At 41.1% G+C, this 27,294-nt stretch overlaps 2 protein-coding genes across 2 annotated transcripts in view; one reads left to right on the top strand and one right to left on the bottom strand.

The window, feature by feature from the left end:
* The window catches only part of PARD6B (par-6 family cell polarity regulator beta), a 27,959-nt gene extending 26,506 nt beyond the window's left edge, over positions 1-1,453 (bottom strand). Inside the window, exon 1 of the mRNA XM_020779504.3 lies at positions 1,047-1,453. Coding sequence (XP_020635163.1) covers positions 1,047-1,115 — 69 coding nt within the window. The 5' untranslated portion in view covers positions 1,116-1,453. The remainder of the gene's footprint in view (positions 1-1,046) is intronic.
* RIPOR3 (RIPOR family member 3) overlaps positions 1,442-27,294 on the top strand; it is a 145,979-nt gene continuing 120,126 nt past the window's right edge. Inside the window, exons 1-2 of the mRNA XM_078392184.1 lie at positions 1,442-1,628; positions 2,581-2,668. The gene's annotated coding sequence lies outside the window, so the exon portion shown is untranslated. The remainder of the gene's footprint in view (positions 1,629-2,580; positions 2,669-27,294) is intronic.

Below are 27,294 nucleotides of genomic sequence, written 5' to 3' on the forward strand. Positions count from 1 at the left end.
AGGTAAAAGCAGGTATTATGAACACAAAGCACAAAGGAGGAAATGCAATGTGACAGGGAAGGACAGAGGCAACGCAAACTATGACAGCCAGGTAATGCCTATACAAGATCACATCTGTATTAATTTGTGCTAATTATGAATAATATCCTCTAACTCTGTAGAGAATCACACTTAAGGGTTAGAACTAGCACTCTGAAGAGACAAAAAAGGATTCTAGTGATTTACTGATGTGTGAGCTGTTAATAGGTAACTTATGGGCATTATGCCATCCTCAGCTAGCAGCTCTCCCAATATGCTTTCTGCTTTTTTAACAGCTCACTTAATTCACTCTTATAAACACAGTATTATTTGAGAAGCAAATTTCTACTTTGCTTTAAACTCTCATTTCTTCAACTACAAAATAAATGCCTAATATGCTGTTAAACACAGAAAAGAAAAATAAGCAGGCATAAAAAGTATGGGATTGTGGCAAGCAGGGTGGGGTGGAGGAAAACAGGCAATAACATGGGCTACTGTACTTCCTTTCTCAGAGGAGAAAGGTACTGTAGTAGGATTTAAGATTGCCTGCGAAACGCAGCCAATACCCCAACCCGAAATACCTTTCCCTACACAATGCCAGGTGTGCGGGGGTCGGTGGGCGGCTTTGGCTACCCAAGAATGGCGCTCTGCACGTGCTCAGAAGTACTCTACGCGCACTCAAGAGAACTCTTTTGTAATTACAGTATATTTCTCCCTCTGAAACACAGATGCCGAGGATCAATCTAGAATTAAAAGCAACCCTGCCTATTCACTCCTACCATGGCTGCCCGATTGCTTAGCAACCTGCCCCCCCTCCTCGCCCAGACAAAAAACAGATCCTGAAAGAGAGAGGGAAACATTCCCACCCACCCCCTGAAGTGTGATCCTGCCCCTTCTCCTATTAAAATTCAAGCCCCCCCCCCCGGGGGCATAAAATTCGACGGTTTTTCCCAGGCTCGGCATGGATACCAGTCCTGATTTTACCACAGAAACACCTCGGTGCAAAGAGCAGCTAGAACGTCACACACCTTACTCTTCACTTCCATGGTGCCGAGGCCGCGGCTTCCCCCTCCGCCTCCGCGCTGGACGCGGTTCATGCCGGGCGGCAGTCCGTCGTCCGTCCGTCTTTCGTTCAAACTCCACGATAATGAAGGGAGCAGCCAGAGCCGCTGCCGCCGCCGAGACAGCTCCGAGCCCGGGCGCCCCTCAGCCGAACGTCGCGTTTCCTCCTGAGGGAGAGCCGAGGGGGGAGGGGCCGCAGCCAACCGCAACCGCCTCCTGGCACCTGCAGCTCCAGGGAGGGGGAAAGAAGGAGGGAGGCACTTGACGCATGCGCGCGCCGGGGCGCTCGCGGACCCGCCAGGAGGGAAAGCCCCAGCACACCTGCCGGGGCCCAAGGCGCATGCGCACCTGTTGCGGCGGCGGGGTGGGGGAAGGAGGAAGAAGAAGCGCGAGGCACCTGTGGTTGGCGGAGGCGCGAGCTCTTTGATGCGTCTGCGCTTGTTTTCTTGGGGGATGTCGGAAGACGTATGTGGCTGAGTAGAAATACCTGCTGGGCTGGATTCCAAAGAAAAGGAGAGCGCATGCGCGCCTGGTGTGGGTTTGTGAAGGTGAGAGGAGAAAGAAGGGGCGGATTGGGTTATGGGACTTGTGTAATTGAGAGCCTTATTTGGAATGAGTGTGTACTGTATGTATGTATGTTGGACAGCTGCTCTGAGACAAGAGAAGGAGACTGCTTTTCTCTCCGACAAGGAACCTGTCTCCATAACAGGATTTCATAAGATCTATCTTTTTTCCACAAGGGAGTATAAGAAAGGACATAACGCCTTGATTCTTATTGTTCTTGTTTTCTTTACAGTTTAGTTAGGCATCCTTCAGTCTCGAAAGACTGTGGTGACGTGCTCTGTATGGAGGACTTGGAACAGCGTCTAGTGTGGCTGAAGAGGCCAATTCGAGAGTGACCATCTCTTCCACACTGAAGACAAATCCAATCTGTCCCCTGTCCAGCTCCCTGGTTTTGCTGCTTTTGTGACTTCTTCTTTGCCTCAGCCTGTTGGACAAGGGTCTCTTCAGATTGGGAGAGGCCGTGATGCACTGCCTGCCTCCAGACTGAATGGTCAGATGTCAGGGTTTCCCATCTGTTGAGGTCCATTCCTAAGGCCTTCAGATCCTGCTTGCAGATATCCTTGTATCGCAGCTGTGGTCTCCCTCTGGGGCGATTTCCCTTTCTTTACAACAGTCTTGTAAAGTACACCAGACTGAAGGGAATCTGTCCCTGATGTGGAAAAAGGGTGGCTGGTGATGATTTTCATCCAACCTACAGTACCTGTCCGAAGGGAGCAAGCACAGCGGTTTCGAAGGAAAAAGTATAGGGCCGGACTGAGGCAGGCTGAATCCCAATGTCATTACAAAAAAAGAGGGTATTTCTCTAACTTTTTTGGGATTTATTTTGCTCTAGAGTCCCCTTGTAATAAGCAAGCACCCTTTCCACTTTTCTTTTTTGTTCCTTTGTAATAAAAAATTGTAAACTGCAGCATACCTAATACAGTACATTCATTCCAGGCCAATGAGTTCAGAGCTGTGGGATGAAGGACAGAGGTAAGGAAGAAGGAAAGGCAGAGAGATGCAGAGGGTCCAAAAGGAGCAGAGCGTGAGTGAGTTGTAAAACATCTGTGAAAGAATGTGGTCCTCAACCAAAAAGAGTGTCTTGCCCATTTTTTTAAATCCCTGTGCTGTAAAGTGAAGGTGCTTTGAAATATTACTTAAAGACAAGTTTACATAATGTAAACCATTATGTAGAGAAGGTGCCATTTGTTTGACCATTAGTTGTATTAAAGTACTGCCCTTTTCCATGTGAGATCATACAAGCATACATGGTTCTTCTCACAAGAACTCTGTGAGATGTCAAACTGAGAGACAAAGACTGATCTCAGGTTGTCACATGACTGTGGGAATTAGAACCCAGATCTCCCAGTTTTCAGCCCAATACCCCAAGTCTTACATCATACTGTATTGTCTTTTAAGAAAACAGAATACATGAGTATGTTATAGGTACAAAGAAAGACTATAGTCTTAGTTATTTTTCATTAGTAGTAAAATTATCTTCATTGTGACGGTGGTCATTCTGTGTACAAGGATATGTTAAACAATGCAGAACATCTGTTGTCAGTAAGACCCTGGGCTTTGCTTTAATGTTATTAATGTTAATTGGGGAGATAAAATAATCCCAACCAATCCTTTGTAGATCCATGAGCATCTTGTGCTATAAGGACCAGCTCCCCCTGTCTCAAGATCCTATTATTATTCCCTTGGAATTTTTGGTTTCTTTCTCAAGGTTGTGTTTCTGTCATGAATGGTCTTCCCTCCAATTTTAATAAAAGACCTCATTTCAATTAATTCAAAGGATTGTAGTATTTCTTGGCAAAGGATTTTATGGTATTAAAATGTAATTATGACTTTTTTAATATAGATTCACAGAGTTGAGAGGGACATCAAACATCAACTTGATTGATGCAGAAAATCCACTACTTCAAATATTTAGGTTTATGTTTTATTATACAGTCATAGACCCAAAAATTCTGAGATAAAAACGTTATATAAGATATAAAGAGTAAGTAAATTGTTAGAACATGTTGATGGTATAAAACTTGAGTCAGCTGGTTGTCTTAATATAACATTTTACACATTCTTAAAACTGAGAATAAAATTTTTGCCACCGACTGTGTTATTGGTTCTCTACTGGCAGCAGAAACTTCAGGTAGTCTGTGGGAGATATACTAGTACATTTACACATTATTGGGTAGAGGTAACTGATACGTTCGAACCTATATAAGCTACATTCTAGAATGGTATGTGCCAAGGACTCCACAGTTTCTTCCCCACAGGGGCATATCCTTTCTTGATAGGGAATGTTATTAAAGTGCCCTTTTAACAAGGATGAAATGTTTATTTTCTATTCTGTGTAACTATTTGTATGTTCCACATATACTTGTGTACAGAATTTTCTAGTGCGGTGACCATGAACTAAACATAGCTATATATCTGTAAGGAAAGCAATTAAACACCTATTTAATTGGTATGCATGAGGTATAAGTCTCTTGAACCTTTTCAGTGTAGAGTGTGGAACCAAGTACTCAGTGCATACTATTAAGAATACTTAAAGAGAATATGTTAATATTTTATGGGAGGGAAATTAGGCAGATGTTGTTTTGCAGTAACAGCAAAGATCATTGTTCCCATATCCACTCGGGAAATATTATTAGAACTGAACAATAGCCACAATGTCAGGAAGTCAGAAATTTCAACATTTAGAAACCAGTGGGAGGGGGTTGCTGTCTCCTAGGATGTGCAATAAATGGGCTAAAAATCTCCATTCTGCAATAAAATCATTTAAAAGGTAAATTGTTATGATATAACAGGATCAGAAGTCATCCAAAAGTTTATTCTGTGTATTTCTGGCCTGGATAAAGACAGTGGTTTTATGTTTCACTACAGTAAATTAAAAGACAGGAGGGCCTGGCGTGGCCTGATGTGCACTGGTCCATGGGGTCACGAAGAGTCGGACACAACAACTAAACAACAAAAACAGTCAATTAATGTAACAGATCTGGGATGATTATCTTATTGCCAATTAGTGTGGTAGTGAATAATCTTTGTGCTTATTTGCCATACTATGAGCTTCAATTCAGTTATCACAATTCAGTTTTCATTTCTATTCAAGTGTATGCAAAGCAACTGTTTCCCATACCTGTTACATGGTATCAGGAGTCAGTTATATTTAAAGTAAATGTATTGAAATACATAGTATTCAAGTTAATAATTTCTATCCTCTTGATCTGACTGGGTCTACACAAGGATAAATCTGGATTTGTGAATGTATGTGCTATATGATGCTGTTGTTTAGTCATTAAGTCATGTCTGGCTCTTTGTGACCCCATGGACCAGAGTACGCCAGGCCCTCCTGTCTTCCACTGCCATGTGTGATATACATATGTCAGATTGCTTAAGCAGTTCAAAAATACCGTGATAGTGTTTGTTTGCTGCAGAAGACTAATACATGTCCACCTTTCTGAAATAGTCTTGGGGCATGCAGATTTATTACATCAGCAATTTTGTGGACTCATCCCTTCTTCATTAGTGACATGAAAAAATTCAGATTTGAAATTAAGAGATGTAAAATTCCTGCCTATTCAGAGAAGCTGTTCTTTCACATGCCTTAAGATCCATGTCAGTTTAATAAGTTACTTTTTTATGTCAGGCAAAACAAGTGAACTTATGAGGCATTTATTTGAAGGAGAAAGTATAAATATGCATAAAAATAAATAACATATTGTTAGTTGACAGAATATGCTTTAAAAGGGCATTAACCTTATTGCCTAAATGTGGAGTAGAGGGGCAGTTGTGCAAGTGTTCTCCCAGTTCCAGTGGCTCCACATTGTGTGCCTGTACTCATATTGGTTGAGAGATCAGACGCATAACTGGTAGTGTGAAAGGAAGCCTGCCAAAATGGGGCCCACTTAAGGGCTTGTCCTTCTGCTCAGTGTTCAGGTACGAAGATACAGGCCTAAGATTGCAGCCGTACTTGGAAATAAGCCCCATTGAAGTCTTTGAGACTTATTTCTGAGTAAACATGCATAGGATAGCGCTGTAACTATGTTTGTTGTATAAATATTTGGACTTAACTGTTTTGTGGGTTGATCATTCTCTCATTTCAAGCAAATCATGTCTCACCTTTTAAACCAGTAAGGTCAGAGAGCTACGAAAGCAGAAAATCAAAGCCTTAATTAGAGCTTGGAAATGTTACTTTTTTCGACTACTGTTCCCAGAATTGCCCAGTCAGCATGGGCATGCTGGAGGATTCTGGGAATTACAGTCTTAAAAAGTAAATTTCTGAGTGCTGGCTTTAATTTCACTGATTTTTGCATTGTCGGTATCTGCAAGAAAACAGCCAGGTTGATTTTGCCTCATCCCCACCAATTTTTCTCCCTACTAGCCTCTAACTTCAGCCGAACACTGCAAAGGAAAAATGGAAAATCAAAGCTATTGCAGAACTTGGTGGGAGGATTTGCTTGTCAGTTCACCCAACTTGGTTCTGAGATGAAAAAGCTGTGCAGTTGAACCCTGGACGCTTAAACCTGTCATGTGGATGGTTTTATCACTACAGATTTATTAGGTCTCTATGAAGGAAGTTTATTTCTCCCCCTGCATTCCTGACATCGTTGTCGTTCCAGATAGCAAGGGTGTGTCCAAAGGTTTCTTGAAGTCAGCAAGGTACATTCATCATGAGAAAGCATTGGAACCAACCTAATCAAAAAGCATTAATCTTCCCCCCCCCCCCTTACGTCACATAGATAACTCAGTAACCGATCAAGGAAGGAAATATTCAGTTTCAGACAGCAAAGGAATAGGCAGGTATTCTGATCTTGGGGAAAGAAAAAGATTAAGGAGCTATTTTAGTCACAAGCTGAGTAAAACCTGTGAGTCAGACTTTACTCAGTTTTTTTTTTCACTGCCTCCAAAGAAAAGAATGTTCTCTTTCCACCAGCTTGTTCAGAGCCAGATAGGGAGGTTTGCTTTTCATACATGCTGCCAAAATTTACTGTGGTGACGCTTAAAATCACTTTCGCATGAAAGCAGCTTGTTACATCTTGGGGAGAAATTGTATTTATATTGGATAATATGAGCTTTCTCTCCATAAGACTGCAATCCTGTTCTATTTTATTAATTGCATTTTATCTTTCACCTTTCCTTCATCAATCCCAGGGCAGCATAAATAGCTGTCCTCCTTAAGGCTGGGAAAAGGTGACTGGTCCAAGGTCATCAAATGAGCATCATGAATGAGCACAGACATGAACCTGGATCTGCTAACTCCCAACCTGACACTATAACCACTGTTCCACACTTACAAAGAAGTAAGTACCATTGTTCTCAGAGCAATTTGCCTCTGGGTAGACTTGCACAGGTTTTAGGAGAGGTAGCCGTGTTAGTCCGTGCTAGCATATCAGGCAAAAATAAAGGACAAATTAAAAAATGAAGACAAAAATCTTGTGTCTAAGGGAGTGGACTTGTCCATGAAAGCTCGCATTAAAATGTAAGTCTTTGAGGAGCCACAAAATGTTTGTTTGTCTTCTGTATTTTTTATTTTTGTTTTGTTTTTGTTTCAACAGGCTTGTGCTGCAAACTGCAAATATTAGATCTATGAGAAAAAAAAATATTTTTGCTAGTCCAATTGCTAATGCCAGAAATCTTAGGTTGTTCTTAGTATTAGTATTAGTATTTTTAGTTTTAGTTTTATTTATATGCCGCATTTCTCCCAACAAGGGACCCAATGCGGCTCACTACATTAAAATTCACACAGTTAAAAAAAAGTTAAATATTAAAAGATAAATTAAACAATTTATGATTTAAAATAGAGTTAAAAGATTAAAACATGAAAACATGAAAAACATGAAAAAGATTAAAATTGTCTGCTAATTGGTTGGTTACTTAAAAATCCTAGAAAGGCTGTTTCACTGCTTTCTGCCAGATCTTGGGTGGAGCCTTCAGATTCTGGCATTTATCATCTTACCCTCACAACCTCTTAGCTTCGTGAAGTTATCACCCTGTGCAACATTAGGTTGTTTGCATTCCACTGTTGCAAATGTTAGTTTTGAGTGTTTGCAATGCTGAACAGCTATCTTAATCTGCTTCCAGAAGAAGGAGAAGAGTTAGTCTCTTGGCAACAAACAAGAGTCTTGTAGGCCCATCTTTAGGATGCATTTACAGCATAAATGTCATGGATCAGAGCCTCCTTTTAATACATTCATTCTATTCTTAAGCAGATAATTTTCTAAGGGAGATTTTCCAGCATGAATTAGCTGAACTGGTGTTTAATTTATTTATTTTTTTAGTTTGTTTCTCAAAATATTCTCAAAGGCTTTCACGGCTGGGATCAGAGCACAGACAGAGTTCTGACTCCTGTCCTCTGAAGATTCCAGCCACAGAGACTGATGAACGTTAGGAAGAAAAACCTTAAGAACACAGCCAAACGGCCCGGAAAACCCACAACAATCATTGTTTCTCAAAGCTTGGAAAGTTACTTTTTAGAGTACAGTTCCCAGAATCCACTAACAATCATGGCTAATTGCCATGGTGGTTGAGAAATTCTGAGAACTGAGGTCCAAAATCTAACATCTTCTAGTTCATCAAATCTAGTTAAGTAGCATTAGGTCATCTTGCTTAATATCTGGGTTGAAAGCCAGGGGCTCTCCAAAGTTTCAGACAGAATTAAATCTAGGACATTTTAGATAATCTACAGTTGTTCATTGCAGCACAATGGTTTCTTTTTCTAATATGTATGTGTTAATTGATTTAATCATGCCATAATGCTTGCACTGTCAACAAATAGTTTGTTATGAAGTATTTATTGCCTTTTTTCACATGTTAAGGCTGCAGTCCTTTACACATTAAAAGCAAATCTCACTGAACTCTGTGGGACTTCTGTGTAGACATGTACAAGATTGTTCTGTTTATCTGGGTGGTGTTTTTTTTAAAAACAGCCTTTTCAGTGGGTCTTTTGCATTATGTTTTTATGCTGCTGTTTTTGTTTTTTATAATATGCTGTCCTGTTGTGATTAAGGGAGGTGTAGAAATGTATTAAGATAACACTTATGTAAATCACAGTGATTCAGTGGGTCTATTCTAGTTGCAGTTACTAACTGAATTTAAGCCCCAGTGTGTTGTTTCTTCTCGTATTGGAACAAAATAGGCTAACCCTAATATTATTTCCAACTAGAAATAATGGCGCTAACCGGAAGTGGTGATTAAGAGGGGGGTTCACACCTGGGTCCAGGAGGCCGTGAAAGCCTCTTTGAGAGACGGAGTGGTCCCTACCACCTTGAAAGAGGTGGTAATTCGTCCACTCCTTAAAAAGCCTAACCTGGACCCAGGGCTAGTGGTTAACTACCGACCAGTAGTGAACCTTCCTTATTTGGGCAAAGTGTTGGAGTGGGTTGTGGCTGGGCAACTCCAGGCGCTGCTGGATGAAACGGATTTTCTGGATCCATTTCAATCGGGTTTCAGGCCTGGTTTTGGTACAGAGACTGCCTTGGTCACCCTGTATGATGACCTTTGCAGGGAGAGAGACAGGGGGCTTTCGACACCATCAACCATGGTGTTCTTCTGGATAGGCTGGCTGGGTTGGGAGTTGGGGGCACTGCTTTACGGTGGTTCTGCTCCTTCCTGGCTGACCATGTCCAGAGGGTGGTGCTGGGGGACAGTTGCTGTTCCCCATGATGTTTATGTCATGGGGTTCCTCAGGGCTCGATACTGTCCCCCATGCTGTTTAACATCTACATGAAACCACTGGGAGAGGTCATCAGAAGGTTTGGACTGAGAAGTCAGCAATATGCTGACGATACTCAGCTTTATCTCTCGTTTTCCACCAATCCAGGTGAGGCGGTTTCTGTGCTGAACTTGTGTCTGGACCTGATAATGGACTGGATGAGGGTTAATAAATTGAAACTCATTCCAGACAAGACGGAAGTGCTGTTAGTGGGTGCTTCGCCAGACAGGCTGGAGGGCCATTTCCCTGCCCTGAATGGGCTTACACTCTCCCTAAGGGACAGGGTCTGCAGCTTGGGGGTGCTCCTGGACCCCAGTCTAACACTGGAAGCCCAGGTGGACTCGGTGGCCAGAGACGCCTTCCTTCAGCTGCGGAAATTATACCAGCTACGGCCCTACCTGGACAAGCGGAGTCTCATGACAGTTACACACGCACTGGTAACATCTCGCATAGATTACTGCAATGCGCTCTACGTGGGGCTGCCTTTGAAGACGGTCCGGCGACCGCAACTGGTCCAGAATCGAGCTGCGTGGCTGGTGAGTGGTGGGGCCGCTAGGGAACATATCAAGCCAATTCTGTTTTAAGTTACATTGGCTACCAGTTGCTGCCCGAGCCCAATTCAAAGTGCTTGTTTTGACGTATAAAGCCCTAAACGGCTTGGGCCCTGGATACCTGAAGGACTGCCTCCTTCCATATGAACCTACCCAGCAGTTAAGATCTAACCAGGGGGCCCTTTTGAAAGAGTCATCCCTTAAGGAGATAAGAGGGAGGGCTTGTAGAGAAAGGGCCTTTTTGGCAGCTGCCCCCAGACTATGGAATGCCCTTCCAACTGAGATTCGTCTGACGCCGAGGATGATGACATTTTGGCGCCAGGTCAAAACCTTCCTGTTCCAGAAGGCTTTTAACTGAAATAATATCAGCTGTGGGTCTGATGGCAATTTTTAGAATATATATTTTAATTGCATTTTAATTACTTTGCCCTTTTATTTAGCTTTTTTATTGTATTTTAAATGCTGTAAGCCGCCCAGAGACCTTCGGGTAGTGTGGGCGGCATATAAGTTAAACAAACAAACAAACAAACAAACAAACAAAATTAACAGTTCAGTTAATTCCATGGATATGTGCTAGTTGAGACAACTGACTTCAAACCAGTCTTTTGAAGTAACTTTTTTTGGTCTCATTTGAATGGAGAATCTTTCCTAACTTTCTATTCTGCCTAGTTAATAGATTAGTGGAACTTAAAACATTGATATGTTGCTACCTTAATAGCACACTCCTATATTTCTACAGTATTTATATTTCCTTTCGTTGTGGAAAAACAAATGTAGATTATTACGCATACAAAATGCTGTCATGGGTTCCAGTGTGCTGTTGCAATGCTACTGGTGGAGGGAAATTTTCCATTATATTTATTGCAAAGTAGAAGGGCATTACAGTTAAATATTCCATACAAGGCCTTTTAAAACATTCCCTTTTCCTACCTTGGTTTGGGCCCATCTGTACAGATATCTCTAGATTTGCTTGAGAAGCAAAGCCTTCAATTTCTTAGTGCTCAGCTCTCCTTGCTTATGTCTCAGTTAGTCTTATCTTCAGGCATAGCATTTTATTGCTAAAATAGTTTGAGGGAATAGTGCGGCAGGATTACAGACAACAGAAAGCATTTAACACTTTCCATCAACAAAGTGATTTTCAGGCACTGATCAGTTAAGCTTCCAGTATTATTGCCCTGAACGTTAGAGAAACAAGAGAATTTCAGGCTATTTACACACAATCTCCTTTCCTCCTGGTACTGGCAGCTCCATTTTTAAGCACGTGGATCAGATGTGGTTCAAAAGATTTATTCCTGTTAAATTCCACTGTGCCTGGTTTCTAATGGCCATGTTGAGCAGACGACTGCAAAGGCAGATACATGGTAAGAAATTGTTGGATGGCATACAGCCAATTGGCAACACAGCCCATATTTATGACACATCAGTTTTCCACCCATCTTTGGCAGCTTTATAGTGGCTGTGGATCACATGAATTGAAACATGGCTATGTATAAAATAACAGGTATATTTACATCAAAATCCTGTGTAGATAATATTAAATCACTTGTTTTTGAATAACAAGTCCCAGAATTCCCTGTCTAACCTGGCTGATAGCTGGGCTGCCTGAGGTTATCCTGTCTCAACCCTGCAAAAAGTAACATTTCCAAGCTGTGATTCTCAGTATGTTATTGAGCCACATTAGGTCATTAAGGCCTACTTTGCACAATCCTTTGGTGATCTGGGAAATGGTAGTTCTCTGATAACAAAATGTAGTACCCACTTCAGGCAGTCAAGCAGCGTTGTCCACGAGAGCGCAGCAATTTGTTGCCTATTTACAGTGCACTCATGTATATATTAGCGATGTATGGAAGTGAGAGCTGGACCATAAAGGAGGTTGACCGCCGAAGAATTGATGCTTTTGAATTGTGGTGCTGGAGGAGACTCTTGAGAGTCCCCTGCACTGGAAGGAGAACAAACTTATCCATTTTGAAAGAAATCAACCCTGAGGGCTCACTGGAAGGACAGATCCTGAAGCTGAGGCTCCAATACATTGGCCGTCTGATGAGAAGATTCCCTGGAAAAGACCCTGATGTTGGGAAAGTGTGAAGGCAAGAGGAGAAGGGGACGACAGAGGATGAGATGGTTGGACAGTGTCACTGAAGCTACCAACATGAATTTGACCCAACTCCAGGAGGCAGTGGAAGACAGGAGGGTCTGGCGTGCTCTGGTCCATGGGGTCACAAAGAGTTGGACACGACTTAACAACTAAACAACACACACACACACACACACACACACACACACACACACACACACACACACACACCAACTCAGATGTAAACCACAGTGTGTTGATGGGACTTAACTCCAGGTAAGTGAACATAGGATCGCAGTCTCCATTAATTAATATTGCATTGTTAGTTCCAGGCAAGGGGAGAGGCACTTGCAAAAGTGGGAACTCGGGTGCCAAAATAACATTCACAGCATTTTGTATGATACAGCTACTTGGAAATGAGAGGACAGTTGCCTCAGGCAGAAGAATGGCTTGGATGGCCCTACTGAGAATCCTTTTGCCTATTACCAGCCAGTGATGTACACCTGTCAGCCGGTATCATCACAAGTACCACTCAGGAGCTGGCAAGCCACCACAAATGTAATTTTGACGACATGTGCTGAAAGCTAAAACCTCTGTCAGTGGACCTTTGAAATGTTATTGGTTTTAGACAACAGCTCCCAGAGTCACCTAGTTGTGATGCTCAGTTGCCATGCTGTCTGGAGATTCTGTGAGATCCAAAATAGTAACTTACAAACTCTGTACATGTGCATGTATAACTGACTGGTGACAGGCTGGAAACTTATGTAAACACCAAGCCGTTCACAGAATATGAGCTCCAGTAAATGGCATGATCTGATGAAAAAGGAGGCAGAACAGATTAAACTTTTATTAGAGAATATTTCAATGTACAGTGAGGTAAATGAAAACAGAGAATAAACAGGTCCCATAACTGTGGTTGTAAATGAAGAAATTAAAGTGCATAGTGGAATATACAAAAAAGCATTCATGGCAGCAACACTGGTAGATTTAACACTTGAAAGGAATACCCTACTACATCAGGAAGAGCCCAGGAACTGGCAGGTCATAAGGACTATAGTTTGTCTAGTATCAGAACAGAGGCAGTATGCAAGAGAATGTTAGCTTTGGAATATGAGCAGGAGAGGGCTTTTGTCTCCATGTCTTGCTTGTAGACTTTCCATATGCAACCACTGTTAGAGAAAATAAAATTGGCATAGATAAGCTTTCAGTCTGACCTGGCAAGGGTTATGTTCTAATGTTAGTGTTTGCCTAATATCCCAGCTGATGTATGAAATGGTAGTAGCCATTAAAGTCCCGCCCTTTCAATGTTAATTATTGCCTGCTTCCCCACTTAGCTTATGCTACCCACTTTGCCCATGGCAGAAGTGGCTCTAGCAGGCAGCAGATGCTAGGGGACAGCAGGGCAGCTGCCAACCATTACATCTGAGTCCCCCAGCTTCCCTGAACCCTCCAAATTACTTGCTGTTCCAAAGTGTGACCCTTTCCTATTGGTTGAATGATGAACTAAGATTCACTTACTGCCCCAGTTGGATTTTTTTTTATGTGGAACTGAAGTAGGGCCCTCTTATCCCAGGCATCAGAAGCGTTTGCACTAGATATGGACAGCATCACTGTACTTTATCTTTTGTTCAAGTTAATTACCTGAATTCCTTTGCTAGTAAAGTGACAACCTGGATACAGAAGATACCTTAGACATGTTTTGGTATTTCTCTGCTCCTTCCACAACAACACACATACTCTTTTTATTTCTAGTATATACCGTGTTTCCCCAAAAATAAGACAGGGTCTTATATTAATTTTTGTTCCAAAAAGCATATTAGGGTTTATTCTCAGGGGATGTTTTATTTTTTTCATGCACAACAATCTATATTTATTCAGATATAGTCATATCATCTTTTGGTTGCTACACAATGGTGGAGGGCAAGGTTTCACTTAACTAGGGCTTATTTTTGGGGTAGGGCTTATGAGCATCCAGAAAAATCATACTAGGGCTTATTTTTGGGGAAACAGGGTACTGTTTTTCAATTGTTTCTATATGGTTTAACCAGGATTCTTTTGAATCACAGTTTAGGAATTTCATATTGTCAAGATGGCATTTGTGGCTTCTGCTAGAACAGGAAGAGTGACATACTTCGGCTTCTTCAAGAGCTAGGTCAATAACATGTACACATAATTGGACACGATGAGTCCATTCCTGAAACCTCTCAACAGGTGGAGTCACTCATTAAAGAAGAATGAAATGTACCTGGTAAGGGGAGGTTTAAATATCATGTTTCACTGATGTGAAAATATTTAATAATAATACACTGAAAAGAGCATAGGTGTTGGCAAATGCATAAAAGATATTTATGACAAATCCGTATATGTATTAAAAGATAAAAGAAGCAAATGCATTTGCTATTGTAGTTACAGAAGGAATGGTTGATGTGGGATAATCTGTGGGAAAAAACGGTTGGAATTAGACACTATAGGTGCATTTCCACTGTCCTTATCAATAACATATAATCACTTGATTTACTTTCTGAGATTGCTGAAAAAAATTGAGGTTTATCACAACAACATCTTACTATCAATAACATCTGTTTTGTTATACAGAACCAGGGCTGGGAAAAGTTAGTTTTCTGGACTAGAACTCACAGAATTTCTTATCCATCATACTGGCTAGGGGATTTTAGAAATTTTTGTCCAAAAGGGTAACATTGCCAAGCTCTGATGAAAATATCACTGACTACTGGTTTGGTGTTTTGTGGGGTCAAAAGAAGGGTGTGAGAGTTTGTTTCTCTTCTTACATCTCAAGAAGAATCCACATCACGATTCTTTATCATTCTTGAAATACATAAAAAATGCATGCCCTTTTAATATTTCCAGGTTGGCAAGTGAATTGTAAATAAATGTTTGTGTGTTCCTGTTGTCCTGTCAGTGGTGGGCTATAGGCATCAGTGCCAGAAGGGAGTGCCAACAAGTTAGAAATCAGGACTAAAGCGATCAAGAAAGAAGATAAGAGTTCTGGTGGTTCAGGTCTGAATGAGGGAACTCAGCTTATCAATGTAGGGTGTACCACTCAATTCACATTGTGAGCTGGCCCAGCCACGAGAGAGAACAAAAAAAATTAATCACAAGAACTGGGGGACATGGGGAGCAATTGACCATACTGGCCAATGGTCAATGGCTGGAAATTTGGGGCGGGATGGGCTATGCTGGCAGGGGAATGGTGGGAAATTTAGTACAAAAAAGGAATGTTCTGAAATTTTCAGCATTACTGAATGGAGCATGTAACAAGTTGGAGTACGGGTTAAATCAGATGTTTCAGGTAGCACATAATCAGAAAATGTATTTGTGTCTTAGCCACACAATCCTTTCTAGCAGTTGTCTGAGCAATCAATTCAAAATGAACTGCTGTTTAACTTCTGATGACCGGCCGTGAATCAAAGGCAATGAGTTATAAATAATGGGAGACTAGGAAAACTTCTAGGATGAGATGAGATGGTTGGACAGTGTCATCGAAGCCACCAACATGAATTTGACCCAACTCTGGGAGGCAGTGGAAGACAGGAGGGCCTGGCGTGCTCTGGTCGATGGCGTCAAGAAGAGTCGGACACAACTAAAGGACTAAACAACAAAGGAAAACTTCTGGGGTCATAATCTAACATGGAATAGCATCTTTTTACAAGAAGTTCTCTGTAGTCCATGAGAGGACTAAGGAATAAAATAGGATTCAATCAAGACCAAAAGGAAAGCTGAAAAAGACATATATATGTACACATAAAATTCACTTAGGTAACAGATAGGTCAATGAAAAAAAAACTGGCCAGAACAAGACTTCACTGGAACAGAAAGTTCTACTTTAGTCATTTCTGTCCAGAAAAAAAAAAATTAGCTAGCTATGTAGGTGGGGTTAATCCAGGACTACCTAGAATGATGCTCAAAGACACAATTGGGGGCACAAAAATCCAAAGGCTCTAGTTTGAGTCCAGCAGCTCCCAGAGTGTATACAGTGGTGCCTCGACTTACGAAGTTAATCCATTCTAGATATTCGTAAGTCGATAAGTTTGTAAGTCGAATCAGCCTTTCCCATAGGAATGCACTGAAAATCGATTAATCTGTTCCGGCTGTTTTTTGTTTGTATGTAGAGGCGCCATTTGTAAGTCGAAGTATTAGTTCCCATAGGAACTAATGCAAAACTGGTTAATCCATCCTCTACCACTAGGGGGAGATTTTTTTAAAAAAAGCCTGACTTAGGTTAAAAAAAAGGGCAGGAAAGGAGGGAGGGAGGGAACGAACACCTTTTAAACAAAACACCTTTAAAACCAAGCAGCTTTACACCAAACCAAGCACCTTTAAAACGAAGTTCTACATTTTAAAATTACAGTACGGTGGTGCTTTGACATACGAATGCCCCTACATACGAACATTTTGACTTATGAACAGCTCTGTTCACAAGATTTTGCTTTGACTTGCGAATGGAGTTTTGACTTACAAACAGGAAAAAATGTGGGGAAAGTGGGAAATGTACTTTGGACTGCCTGGTACTGTAATTTTAAAATGCAAAAATTGGTTTAAAGCTGCTTGGTTTTAAATGTGTTTTGTTTAAGAGATGTTTGTTCCCTCCCTCCCGCCTTTCCTGCCCTTTTTTTAAACCTAAGTAGGTTAAAAAAAATTCTCCCCCTAGTGGTAGAGGACAGATTAACTGGTTTTGCATTATGCTTCGACTTACAAATGGCGTCTCTACATACAAACAAAAAACAGCCAGAACGGATTAATCGGTTTTCAATGCATTCCTATGAGAAATGCTGATTCGACTTATGAACATCTTCTGGGATGGATTAAGTTCATAAGTTGAGGCACCACTGCAGGCATTACCAGGCAGTCCAAAGTCCATTTCCTGTTTTCCCTGCGGTGTTTTTGTTCATAAGTCGAAGCTCCATTCGGAAGTTGAACGGAGCTGTTCATAAGTCGAAATGTTCGTATGTAGGGGTGTTTGTAAGTCGAGGCACCACTCATCTCTCACTTTTATCTGCTATACAGCACATTTAAATTGTAATATGTAATATGTTAATCCTGTAACAGGATTGTTACAGTCTTGAGATCTCCTCTTTGTAAGATGATGCATTGCTTTTTTCAAGATAGAATCAAAGATGGGGAAAACATTGTTTTCCTATGTTGTGGATAGTAATAGTCCGAAGGGGAGAATGATTTCTACCCTTTAAGTCTCTCACCATGATTGATGACCCTCTAAGTTCCCAATTGTGCAGAGAATTTCCATATATATTCCACAAGCTAACATTGTGATATGAACCAATGTACTTAAAATATATGAAACCACTGCAGGTTGTAATGCAATGTCAGAGCCAAAGTCTGGGGTTGTGTTGCCAGACTGTTCCCACAGCTACTTCTTCATTAGCCCCAAGCCAGACTCTGATTTCTTCCATCTGTTGTCCAACCCAGCCCAATATTTCCCTGGATCCATCTTTTGCTTTGGGTATTATTCATTGTGATGTTGGCACAGTCAAATTTTCCAGGTATTTTGGGGCCTAATGCTTGGAAAGTTACATGTAATTACTGACAATTATAATTCAAGGCCTCTGCTGGTAGTTGTTACAGTTATAGCTCTGAGAAAGTATGCATTTACAATATTTTTATTTTAAAATAATTATTACAGTTACTTTTAATTGCTGTCACTGTGGAACAGAAAGATGACAGACAAATGCTTTAAATAAGTACAATAAAATCCAAATGTTTTAATAATGCTGTTAGAATGATAGAAACTGTTGGCCTCTGGTACACGGAGCACACCTAGATACTGAGACCATACTCCCTCTAACTACAACAGTTTACTAACAGTTACACATCACCACAAAAAGAGTGATGTTGTCCCTCATTTTGAGAAAGTCTGCTTGTTTTACGCGCGCACACACACACACACACACACACACACACACACACACACACACCTCTCTCTCTCTCTCTCACACACACACACACACACACACACACACACACACACACACAAACCCCTTTCTTCCGGTGAAGAAATGAGAGATGGAAATGTGAAGATACAAATAAATAAAAGTGGCTCTTCTTCCCTGTTTCATTCTCACAACAACCTTATGAGGCAGATCAGACTGAGAAAGAGCAACCACCCCAAGGTCAACCAATGAGTTTCATGGTCCAGTGGAGAGAAGAACCTCAGTCTCCCAAATTCAAGATCAGTATTTGAACTGCTGCACCACACTGGCGCATTGTTACAATCTTCAAGTAGCTTCGCTAGGCTTTAGTTATGGACAGAACACACTTTTTTGCTTTTTTTAAAATCCAGGTTGGATAGTTCTGGAAGTTACAGCTTTCCCCACAAAAGCAATGGGCCATCTCTAGTTACTGAACAAAATGAACTGAACGAAAGTATCAATTACGAGTAAATCCTAATTTCTAGTTGGTTACATTGGAGCCAGGCCTGTATCCAGTTTGCAAAAGAATGAATTTGAGTGGCTTCTCCATATTCTTCTTGCACACGCAGGCTAATTCCCCAACAGGGCAGCTAAGATTATATATTGTGCATTTGCAGTGTTCAGCGTTCTGTAAGGCAAATCAAAAGACAGAAGTGCCCCAAGCAAAAAATGTGTAACTATGAAACTAAACCTTGGATCAATACCAAATTTGGCACAGATGTTGCAGAAGATCTGATCTTGTTCTATGCTAAATTTGAGAACATTTGGACAAGGGATTTTGGAGATGTGAGGTTTTTTAAATAAAGATTTACCCCCCTGCAGAAACATAATTTCTGGGAATTCTGATATTTTGCATAGCATCGCATTTTGGCCAATCAGAATGTGTTACCAGTCTCCTCACAGAGTGGGTGCCTGTCACTTTTAACCCTGTCATGACTTTCAGTATGAAAGAAAGAAGACATGTTGTGGTGAAAGAGGGTCTCTCATTATGGGGTGTTATGGGCAGAGTTGGAGGGAAATTGCTTATTTGACCTAAAACTCTAAGAATTCCCCCTCTACCATAGTTAACCTTACAGTGTGGTGTAGTGGGCAGAATAGACTCAAGAGGCCTGGATTTGAATTCCCACTCAGCCATGGAATTTGCTGGGGATGTGGAACTAGTAAAACCACTTCCTAAATATTTTATTTACGTTGAAAGCTTTATTAGCCATTTTAAGTTGATTCCGACTTAGGATTTTTATAAAGTTTGAATGATCCATTCAAAAACTGGATTTACTACTGTAGGGGTAGCAGTTGAATATACTAGAACGGTGTCCCGGGATTTGACCCTGCTGGTCCCTCTACTGGTTGCTCCAGATTCTGGAAGTTTCTCTGATAGGAGACTAAACTGGCCCCATCTTTCCTGTCCTTCTGCAAGCAGGCTGTTTATGTTTTTTGGTACTGTATTCATTGATCCTTTTAGTGTTGTACACTCATTGTTAATAATCTTTAAAACTGTATTTTAATTGTTGTAAGCCACCTTGGACCTTTTAAAAGGAAAATAGCAGGTTAAGGAGATTTTAAATAAATAATTAAATAAATGAGCTACTGCTTGTTTGTTTTTCTTTGTGACTGGTGGTGATCTCAAAGTAAATTTTACCCGGTTTACTTGCAAGTAAGGAGACAGCAGTCAATGACAGCTGAAGCAAGAGGGGAGAAAATTGGGGAGAAGGTTAGGGAGACAGAAGAGGGGTAAACCCACCTTTCCCCCCCTTTTCTTACTCTATATGAGTTACTGGTTTCCTAGATGTCCGATCATTAAGACCTCTGGTAAGATCTTGCAAACCAACAACATCTCATGTTAGGTTCTCCTCTCCTCATGCTGTTCTTACCTCTTTCTAGCAATATTGTCTTTTCCATTAAGTTCTGCTCAGATCTTGGAAACTAACACCTCAGGCTTCCTTTACTGAGTCAATTCATCTTGTGTTAGATCTTCCTCTTTTCCTCTTCCTCCACCACACTTTTCCAAACAATATACAGTGGTGCCTCGCAAGTTGGATGTAATTTGTTCCACGAGAAGCGTTGTCTTGGAAAAAAATCGTCTTGCGAAAAGTAGTTTCCCATAGGAATGCATTGCAATGCATTCCTATGGGAACCTCACAAGACAAATGAAATTTTTTCATCTTGTGAGGCATTGGTCTCAAAAAAAAAAAAAGTCTTGTGAAGCACGGCCATAGAAGAAGCCGTCCTGCAAGGCACCATAGCAATCACAAAAACCAATCGTCTTGCGGGTTTTTCATCCTGCGAGGTGTTCGTCTTGCGAGGCACCACTGTAGTCTATTCTGGTCACTTCTGTATTTTCATTCTATGTGCATGGTAGGAGAGGCTCAGGTTAATTGTTTTTGCTCAACTGAGAGTTCAGGCTTGACTTGAGCACTCACTTTTCTGCTTTTCTGCCTCTTTTTTTGTATCTTTACCAGCACCACATTTCAAATGACTTGATTTTCATCCCTGTCTTTTTTTTCACTATCTTCCTTTCGCATAGTATGGATAAAGCTGACTCCTTTTTTTTTTATCAGTTCACCACTCCTCACCCAAACACAAAGCAATTATCAGGGCTGTTTTTCAAAAAGTGTGAATGGTAGTGAGCAGAAGAGGGTGTTCCCCAACCTTTATCAAACCACGGACTGGTTTAACGTTTGGGGGGGACATCTATACGTGCGTGGGCAGGGCATCCGTGCGTGCATGTGGGGGGCTGTGCATGCATCCGTGCATGGGCGGTGTGTGTGTGCATCCGTGCGTCTATGTGGGGTGACATCCATGTGCAGCGGGGCATGAGATCTCTCTCCACGGCCCAGTCCTGCTAAGGCCATGGCCCAGGTTGGGGACGCCTGCTCTAGATCATTTTGACTGCTGTCATGGGTTTTGTCAACATTCAGACTGCCCTTTGCTATGTAAAGCTTGGCGTCCTTTTTCCTGCTGGCAATACAGGCATGATCTTGCGCAGCAATATTGGGCCATTTCCTGGCTTTTTGAATCATGGGTACAGAAGCACAATATCCCACATTCTTAAACCAGAGGTGTTTTTTTTAACAATTGAATTAAAATACATTTCTTTCCTTAACTGAACTCCTCTGCTTGAGCTAGTTTATATCTGATACAAGCTTCCATAGACAATTCAAAATGGAATGTGCTTTTGTCTCGTGTCAGCCACAAGCTTGTGATTTTAAATGCCTCCTGGTGATGTGAAGCCAAGAGCCTTTGGAAAGAATAATTCTGCTTAAAAAGATACTCTGGGAGTTAATGCAACATTTGGAAGTTCTTGTTGCAGATGAAACTTGGCAGGCTTGTATTTAACCGCAGTATGGAAAAAGGACATGAAATGAAAGCCAAGATCCAGCAGAGGGTGCTATGCATTGCACACAGCCTATACTGGGATAAAACTACTTCCATAATCAATTCAGTGGGAGTGTTAAATAATTCTGGATTATGGGGGTTGTTAGTGTGACAGATGTTGAATGTCACACATTTCTTCTGCCATAATAACATTCATCTACATGAAACAATCCCATAGTACATTAATCAATTGCTATATGATGCTGGCTGCTGCTTAAATTACAAGACGATACGTCATCTAACCTGTGTAAAACAATAATGTGAGTTAACAGACCACAGTTATCATTTAAGTGTTTTGCTTAGGGGTTGAGTTTTAATTGCATTTTAAATGAGACAACAATGCATGACCGTCTCTGTTTTCTATCCAGGAATATCAAAGATCTATCCTGCTGTAGGTTTTCAATTTATTCCAAATCCATTCCATTGTACATTGTTTTTATATATTATTACTAACTAGTACTTAATAGTAAGTGGCGATTATGCTTCACTTGCTTTGGCTTAGAATGTGCATTCCAAAATTTCATTGTTTTTATTAAATGTAATCATTTAATCCTTATTTGGATCCTATGGACTTTTAAAAAACACTTTATTTTGATCAAAGTTTGGAGGCATTTTGGATTATAATTCCCAGCCACCCAAGCATGACAATAACTATTGTTTTCATCTTGCATTTAAAATGGCACATTATAAAAGGGTTCTAGAAAGTACAGTGGTCCATTCATTTATGCATTGTGGCTACTGGGAGCTATAGTCCAAAACCCCTAACTTTTCCTAGTTTTACTATATAGAGAGATTACTAGAACAATACTGGAACATTTGGGGAGAAATGGATAAAACATACTTGCTATTAGTTGCTGGCTGGATAGCTCAGTGATTTAGGTGTCTGGTTGAGAGTTTGATTCCACACTGTTCCTTCTGGGAGAAGAGCCAGTCAGTGTGACCTTGTGCAAGCTGCGTAGTCCCGAAATGCCCCCAGGAGGGAATGGTAAACCACGTCTGAGTTGGTTTGACAGCACATGGTGATGATTTGCAACTAAGAATTTACAGTGGCTTAAACCCCATGAAAAGGACAGAATATATGAATTTATGGGTGGCAGGGACAAAGATTGTTATACTGTATATACTCTAACATAGATGAGAAATGGACCAAATGAAGCTTGAGAAGTCCTTCATCTAGCCTTCAAGCTTCTTCCACAGATGCTGCCTCTTTGCTTTGGAGCATCATGTAGGAAGACCTCCACCTTATTCCTGGTCAATAATTGGAGATAAGAGAGTAATTAAAAGCATTCCAAAGTTATATACCCTGTACTTCAAATACATTAAAAAATTAATAGCTTCACCACTATAGGTTTTTAAATGCATTTAAAGTAGCTCTGCAAAAAGAGGGTGTGGAAACAGGAGGGTTGTATTTTAAAACATTCATGTTGAGTTGTATGGTCCCTGAGCATTGTTTTCATACTTCTTTTTGTAAATGGTTTTGGAATGTTTAAATGGGAGGCACTATATACATAATAGAAATACATGAGTAATAAAAAGTATTTTCCCTCATATTCCATTAAGTCTAAGAAGATATACACGAAAGCAAAGCAAAGCAAAATATGCAGCTTATATACAATTTAATTATGCAGGCTATATATTGCCCCCCTCCCCTTATGAACTGGGTGCTCAATTTACTGACCTTGGAAGGATGGTTCTAGCTGGTTACTTAAGGCCATTGGAATCAAAATCAAGTCATAAGCAGAGTATTGCTGCACTACTGCAGTTTAACCTCTGCACTACATGGATCCTGGAATTCATGTATGCTGTATATTGTCCCCTGGCTTATTTAACTTATATGCAGAATACATCATGTGGAAGGCTGGACTGGAGGAATCCCAAGCCGGAATTAAGAATGCCGGAAGAAATATCAACAACCTCCGATATGCAGATGATACCACTCTGATGGCAGAAAGTGAGGAGGAACTAAAAAACCTTGTAATGAGGGTGAAAGAGGAGAGTGCAAAAAACAGTCTGAAACTCAACATAAAAAAACTAAGATCATGGCCACTGGTCCCATCACCTCCTGGGAAATAGACGGGGAAGATATGGAGGCAGTGACAGATTTTACTTTCATGGGCTCCATGATCACTGCACATGGAGACAGCAGCCACGAAATTAAAAGACACCTGCTTCTTGGGAGGAAAGCGATGACAAACCTTGACAGCATCTTAAAAAGCAGAGACATCACCTTGCCAACAAAAGTCCGAATAGTCAAAGCTAGGGTTTTTCCTGTAGTGATGTATGGAAGTGAGAGCTGGACCATAAAGAAAGCTGTCTGCTGAAGAATTGATGCCTTTGAATTGTGGTGCTGGAGGAGTCCCCTGTACTGTAAGGAGAACAAACCTATCAATTCTAAAGGAAATCAACCCTGAGTGCTCACTGGAAGGACAGATCCTGAAGCTGAGGCTCCAGTACTTTGGCCATCTCATGAGAAGAGAAGACTCCTTGGAAAAGACCTTGATGTTGGGAAAGTGTGAAGGCAAGAGGAGAAGGGGACGACAGAGGCTGAGATGGTTGGACAATGTCATCGAAGCAACCAACATGAATTTGACACAACTCCAGGAGGCAGTGGAAGATAGGAGGGCCTGGCGTGCTCTGGTCAATGGGGTCACAAAGAGTCGGACACAACTAAACGATTAAACAACGATGATGTATGCCTGAAAGCTATCACACTGGAGCTTACACTCACATTAAAAAACATGTCCACAGCTTAGGGGTGCTCCTGGATTCATCCCTGAACCTGGATACCCAGGTCTCAGCAGTGGCCAGAAGTGCATTTGCACAATTAAAACCAGTGCACCAACTACATCCAGTTCTCAAGAGATTTGATCTGCCCACTGTGATACACACCCTAGTTACTTCCTGGGTAGATTACTGTAATGCGCTCTATATGGGACTGCCAATGGAAAGTGTCAGGAAACTTCAACAGTTCCAAAATGCAGCAGCCAGATTGCTAACTGGGGCTGGCTATAGAGATCACATAATCACCCTGTTACAGCAGCTCTGCTGGCTGCCAGTCAGTTACCGGGCACAATTTAAAGTGCTTGTTTTAACCTATAAAGCTATAAATGGCCTGGGTCCAAGCTATCTCAAAGATCGTATCTTCCATTATGAGCCGGATTGGGTGTTAAGAGCACCAGGAGAGGGCTTTCTTTAAATTCCGCCACCTTCAAAGATGCATCTGATGGGGACACAGGAGCAATCCTTTCTGTTCCTGTTCCCAGACTATGGAATCCCTTCCCACTGGAGGCCAGAATGGCCCCTTCTTTCCTATCATTCTGCAAGCAGGCGAAGACCTTTCTCTTCAGGCAAGACTACCCTCAGTAAGCAGCTACCTATGTGTGATTTTTAAATGCATTGTTATGCGTTACTGCTTTGACTGGATTGTTAGTACTACTTGTGTTTTCCTATTAGAGTGACATTTAAATTTTGTATACTTATTGATCTTTAATATTGCCTGTTAATTGGTGTAAGATGCCTCCTTCTTCATTGTTCATAATTTTTAAATATTTTTAACCATGTTAACCACCGTTACTCATTGTTTTCAAGTTTAAACATTGTTTTTTTTTTTACTGTTGTTAGCCACCTTGGGTCCTTTTCAAGGAGAAAGGCAGGGTAAAAATATTTTAAATAAATAACTATGTTTAAAATTGTGCTATACTTTGCTGTTGATGGGAAAATATGCAGAGCAGTAAGACTTATGCCTGCTTTGCCTCCTCTATTGTTGCCTGCCTGTGCCCTTAGCAATGGTGATTGCTGTCCTCTATTGTTGCCTGCCTGTGCCCTTAGCAATGGTCATTGCTGTCCTCTATTGTTGCCTGCCTGTGCCCTTAGCAATGGTCATTGCTGTCCTCTATTGTTGCCTGCCTGTGCCCTTAGCAATGGTCATTGCTGGCATGCAGACTTTAATACCCTTCCTATATTGGAATTAAGGCCCTGTTCTGAAAAAGGCACCCTATAACATTGTAGTAGCTGGTGTTTTCTTGAACAGACTAGTGAAGGTTTTTGAGAGACTTGAATGAACATTTAATCGTGCTGCACAGAAAATTAAAGGGTGCCCTGTGATCTGTCAGGATTAACATATTTTCAATGTAAGAATCTTAATGAGTCCCAACAGTGGAATGTTCTGGGTTTGCTCATAATCCAAGAAAACAAAAAATATACAGGTTTTTATTCCAAATTGGCAAGAATCATCCAGGGACAATAAATTGCAGCCTCATGTTTTTTGTTTCCAGAATACACATGGGGCCATGGGATTCATTTCGGATGCCCTCCTGTGTACATAATTAACTGAACTGAACACCAGCTTGAATCTGGAAGATGTATATAGCTCAGCGTGTTGTTGGAGCATGCAAGGAGGGGAGGCGTACACCTCCCACAAAACAAATAGCATGGAGAAGCCATTAAAGTAATGAAAACCAAGAACAGGCTTCAGATCTGTGCCAAAGAAAGACACAGCTCCAAGCTGCACATCATAGCACGATGCATGGTGATGAGTGCATCAGCATCATATAAAGCCAGATTTTCACCAAAAGGAAGGTTTATCTCTGCATGTTTTATGTGAGAACCCAGGCACATACTATGGAAATGTGTTGCAATATGAAGTGGTTATACAATTGCTAGATAAAACATGTTCTCAAAAAAGATGTGCTGAGCAACCCCATGTATTGGTGTTTGCTTAATACCCAAATAAAGTGTGGTAAATGAAAGGATTTGCTCTCTGCTTTACATGAAGAGTGTCCACAGGGCTAGTCCTGACATTCAGCAGAGTAAGGCAGTTACCCCAGGCCAAAGACATTGAGGCATGCTGAAAGGGATTAGTCCTGTGACATAGAATCTGCAAAGAAAGAAGGAAAGAAAGAAACCATCCAGAAATGAGGGAAGGCAATAAATTTGTTAGACTACTAAGATCGCATGAACAGGTGCTAGCTTTCAAGTCTTGCAGAACTCTTCATTAGACTGAGGTTTTAGTAGTCTAATAAAAGTATCACCCACCTTTGTTTTTGGATGGTCTGCTTTGCGTCTCTTAAGCTTCTCTGCCACCATTGTGTGTAGTGGAGGATACTGCCTGTAAACAGTACTGAGATAAGATTCAACTGCCTGTCTGAACAACTTTCCTACACACAATAGGGGAAGGAAAAGTGGCAACATCTTGTTCTTTGCCTGAAGTAGCAAAACATTTTGGGCCATCCCTGGGCATGCATGAAGGATGAAAGCAAAATCAAGCCCTTCCCTCACTAGATCTCGTTGTGCTACACTGTGTTCTAGCATTTTCTGCCCAACCTGATTTTGATACTAGAAATGAAATGCACACAGAGAAAAGCCCAGTGGCAGAGACCACAGCAAGCTAAGACGGGCCTTGGAGATTGACAGATTCTTAATTAGTTTTCTTCATTAGCTAATGTGGCTATCATTTTTGAAATGTCACCATGTTACACAAGGGTTAAAACAATCTCACAAGATAAATTTTGTACACCAAGCTCTTGTGAACGGTCCAGCTGAAGTTTCCCACCACATGGAGATAAACATCATCACTCAGCTCACGTCATATCTGCAAGTCATGTTGCTGTAAATGGAACAGGAGAAGATGCTGGTAAGAAACGTTAGCCGTCTTTTATAAACAGCCATACCTTCGGATGGAGAAAGACCTTGACAAGAAGATATGGAAGGCACACATGAAAACATAATTAGTATGCAAGGATTTTTGTCTGTTATACTGAAAACTAAAAAAAAACAGCTATCAAGCTTTCGTTGCTGCTACATTATGTTCTACTAATAGAATTATAATTACATGTAACTACCAATGGGTGGCAGCAATTGCTTCTGTTGAACATAGGAATGGTTCATGTATTCCTTTCATAATTAGGGACAAATTCCTTAAAGAAAAAGAAACAGCAGATTGAGATATGTAGCTGATAATGATGTAAAGAAAGCCTAGAAAATAAATGGAAAGAGGAATGAGTTATATAG

The sequence above is a fragment of the Pogona vitticeps genome, chromosome 4 (genome assembly GCF_051106095.1).
Source record: "Pogona vitticeps strain Pit_001003342236 chromosome 4, PviZW2.1, whole genome shotgun sequence".
Classification (NCBI taxonomy): Eukaryota; Metazoa; Chordata; class Lepidosauria; order Squamata; family Agamidae; genus Pogona; species Pogona vitticeps.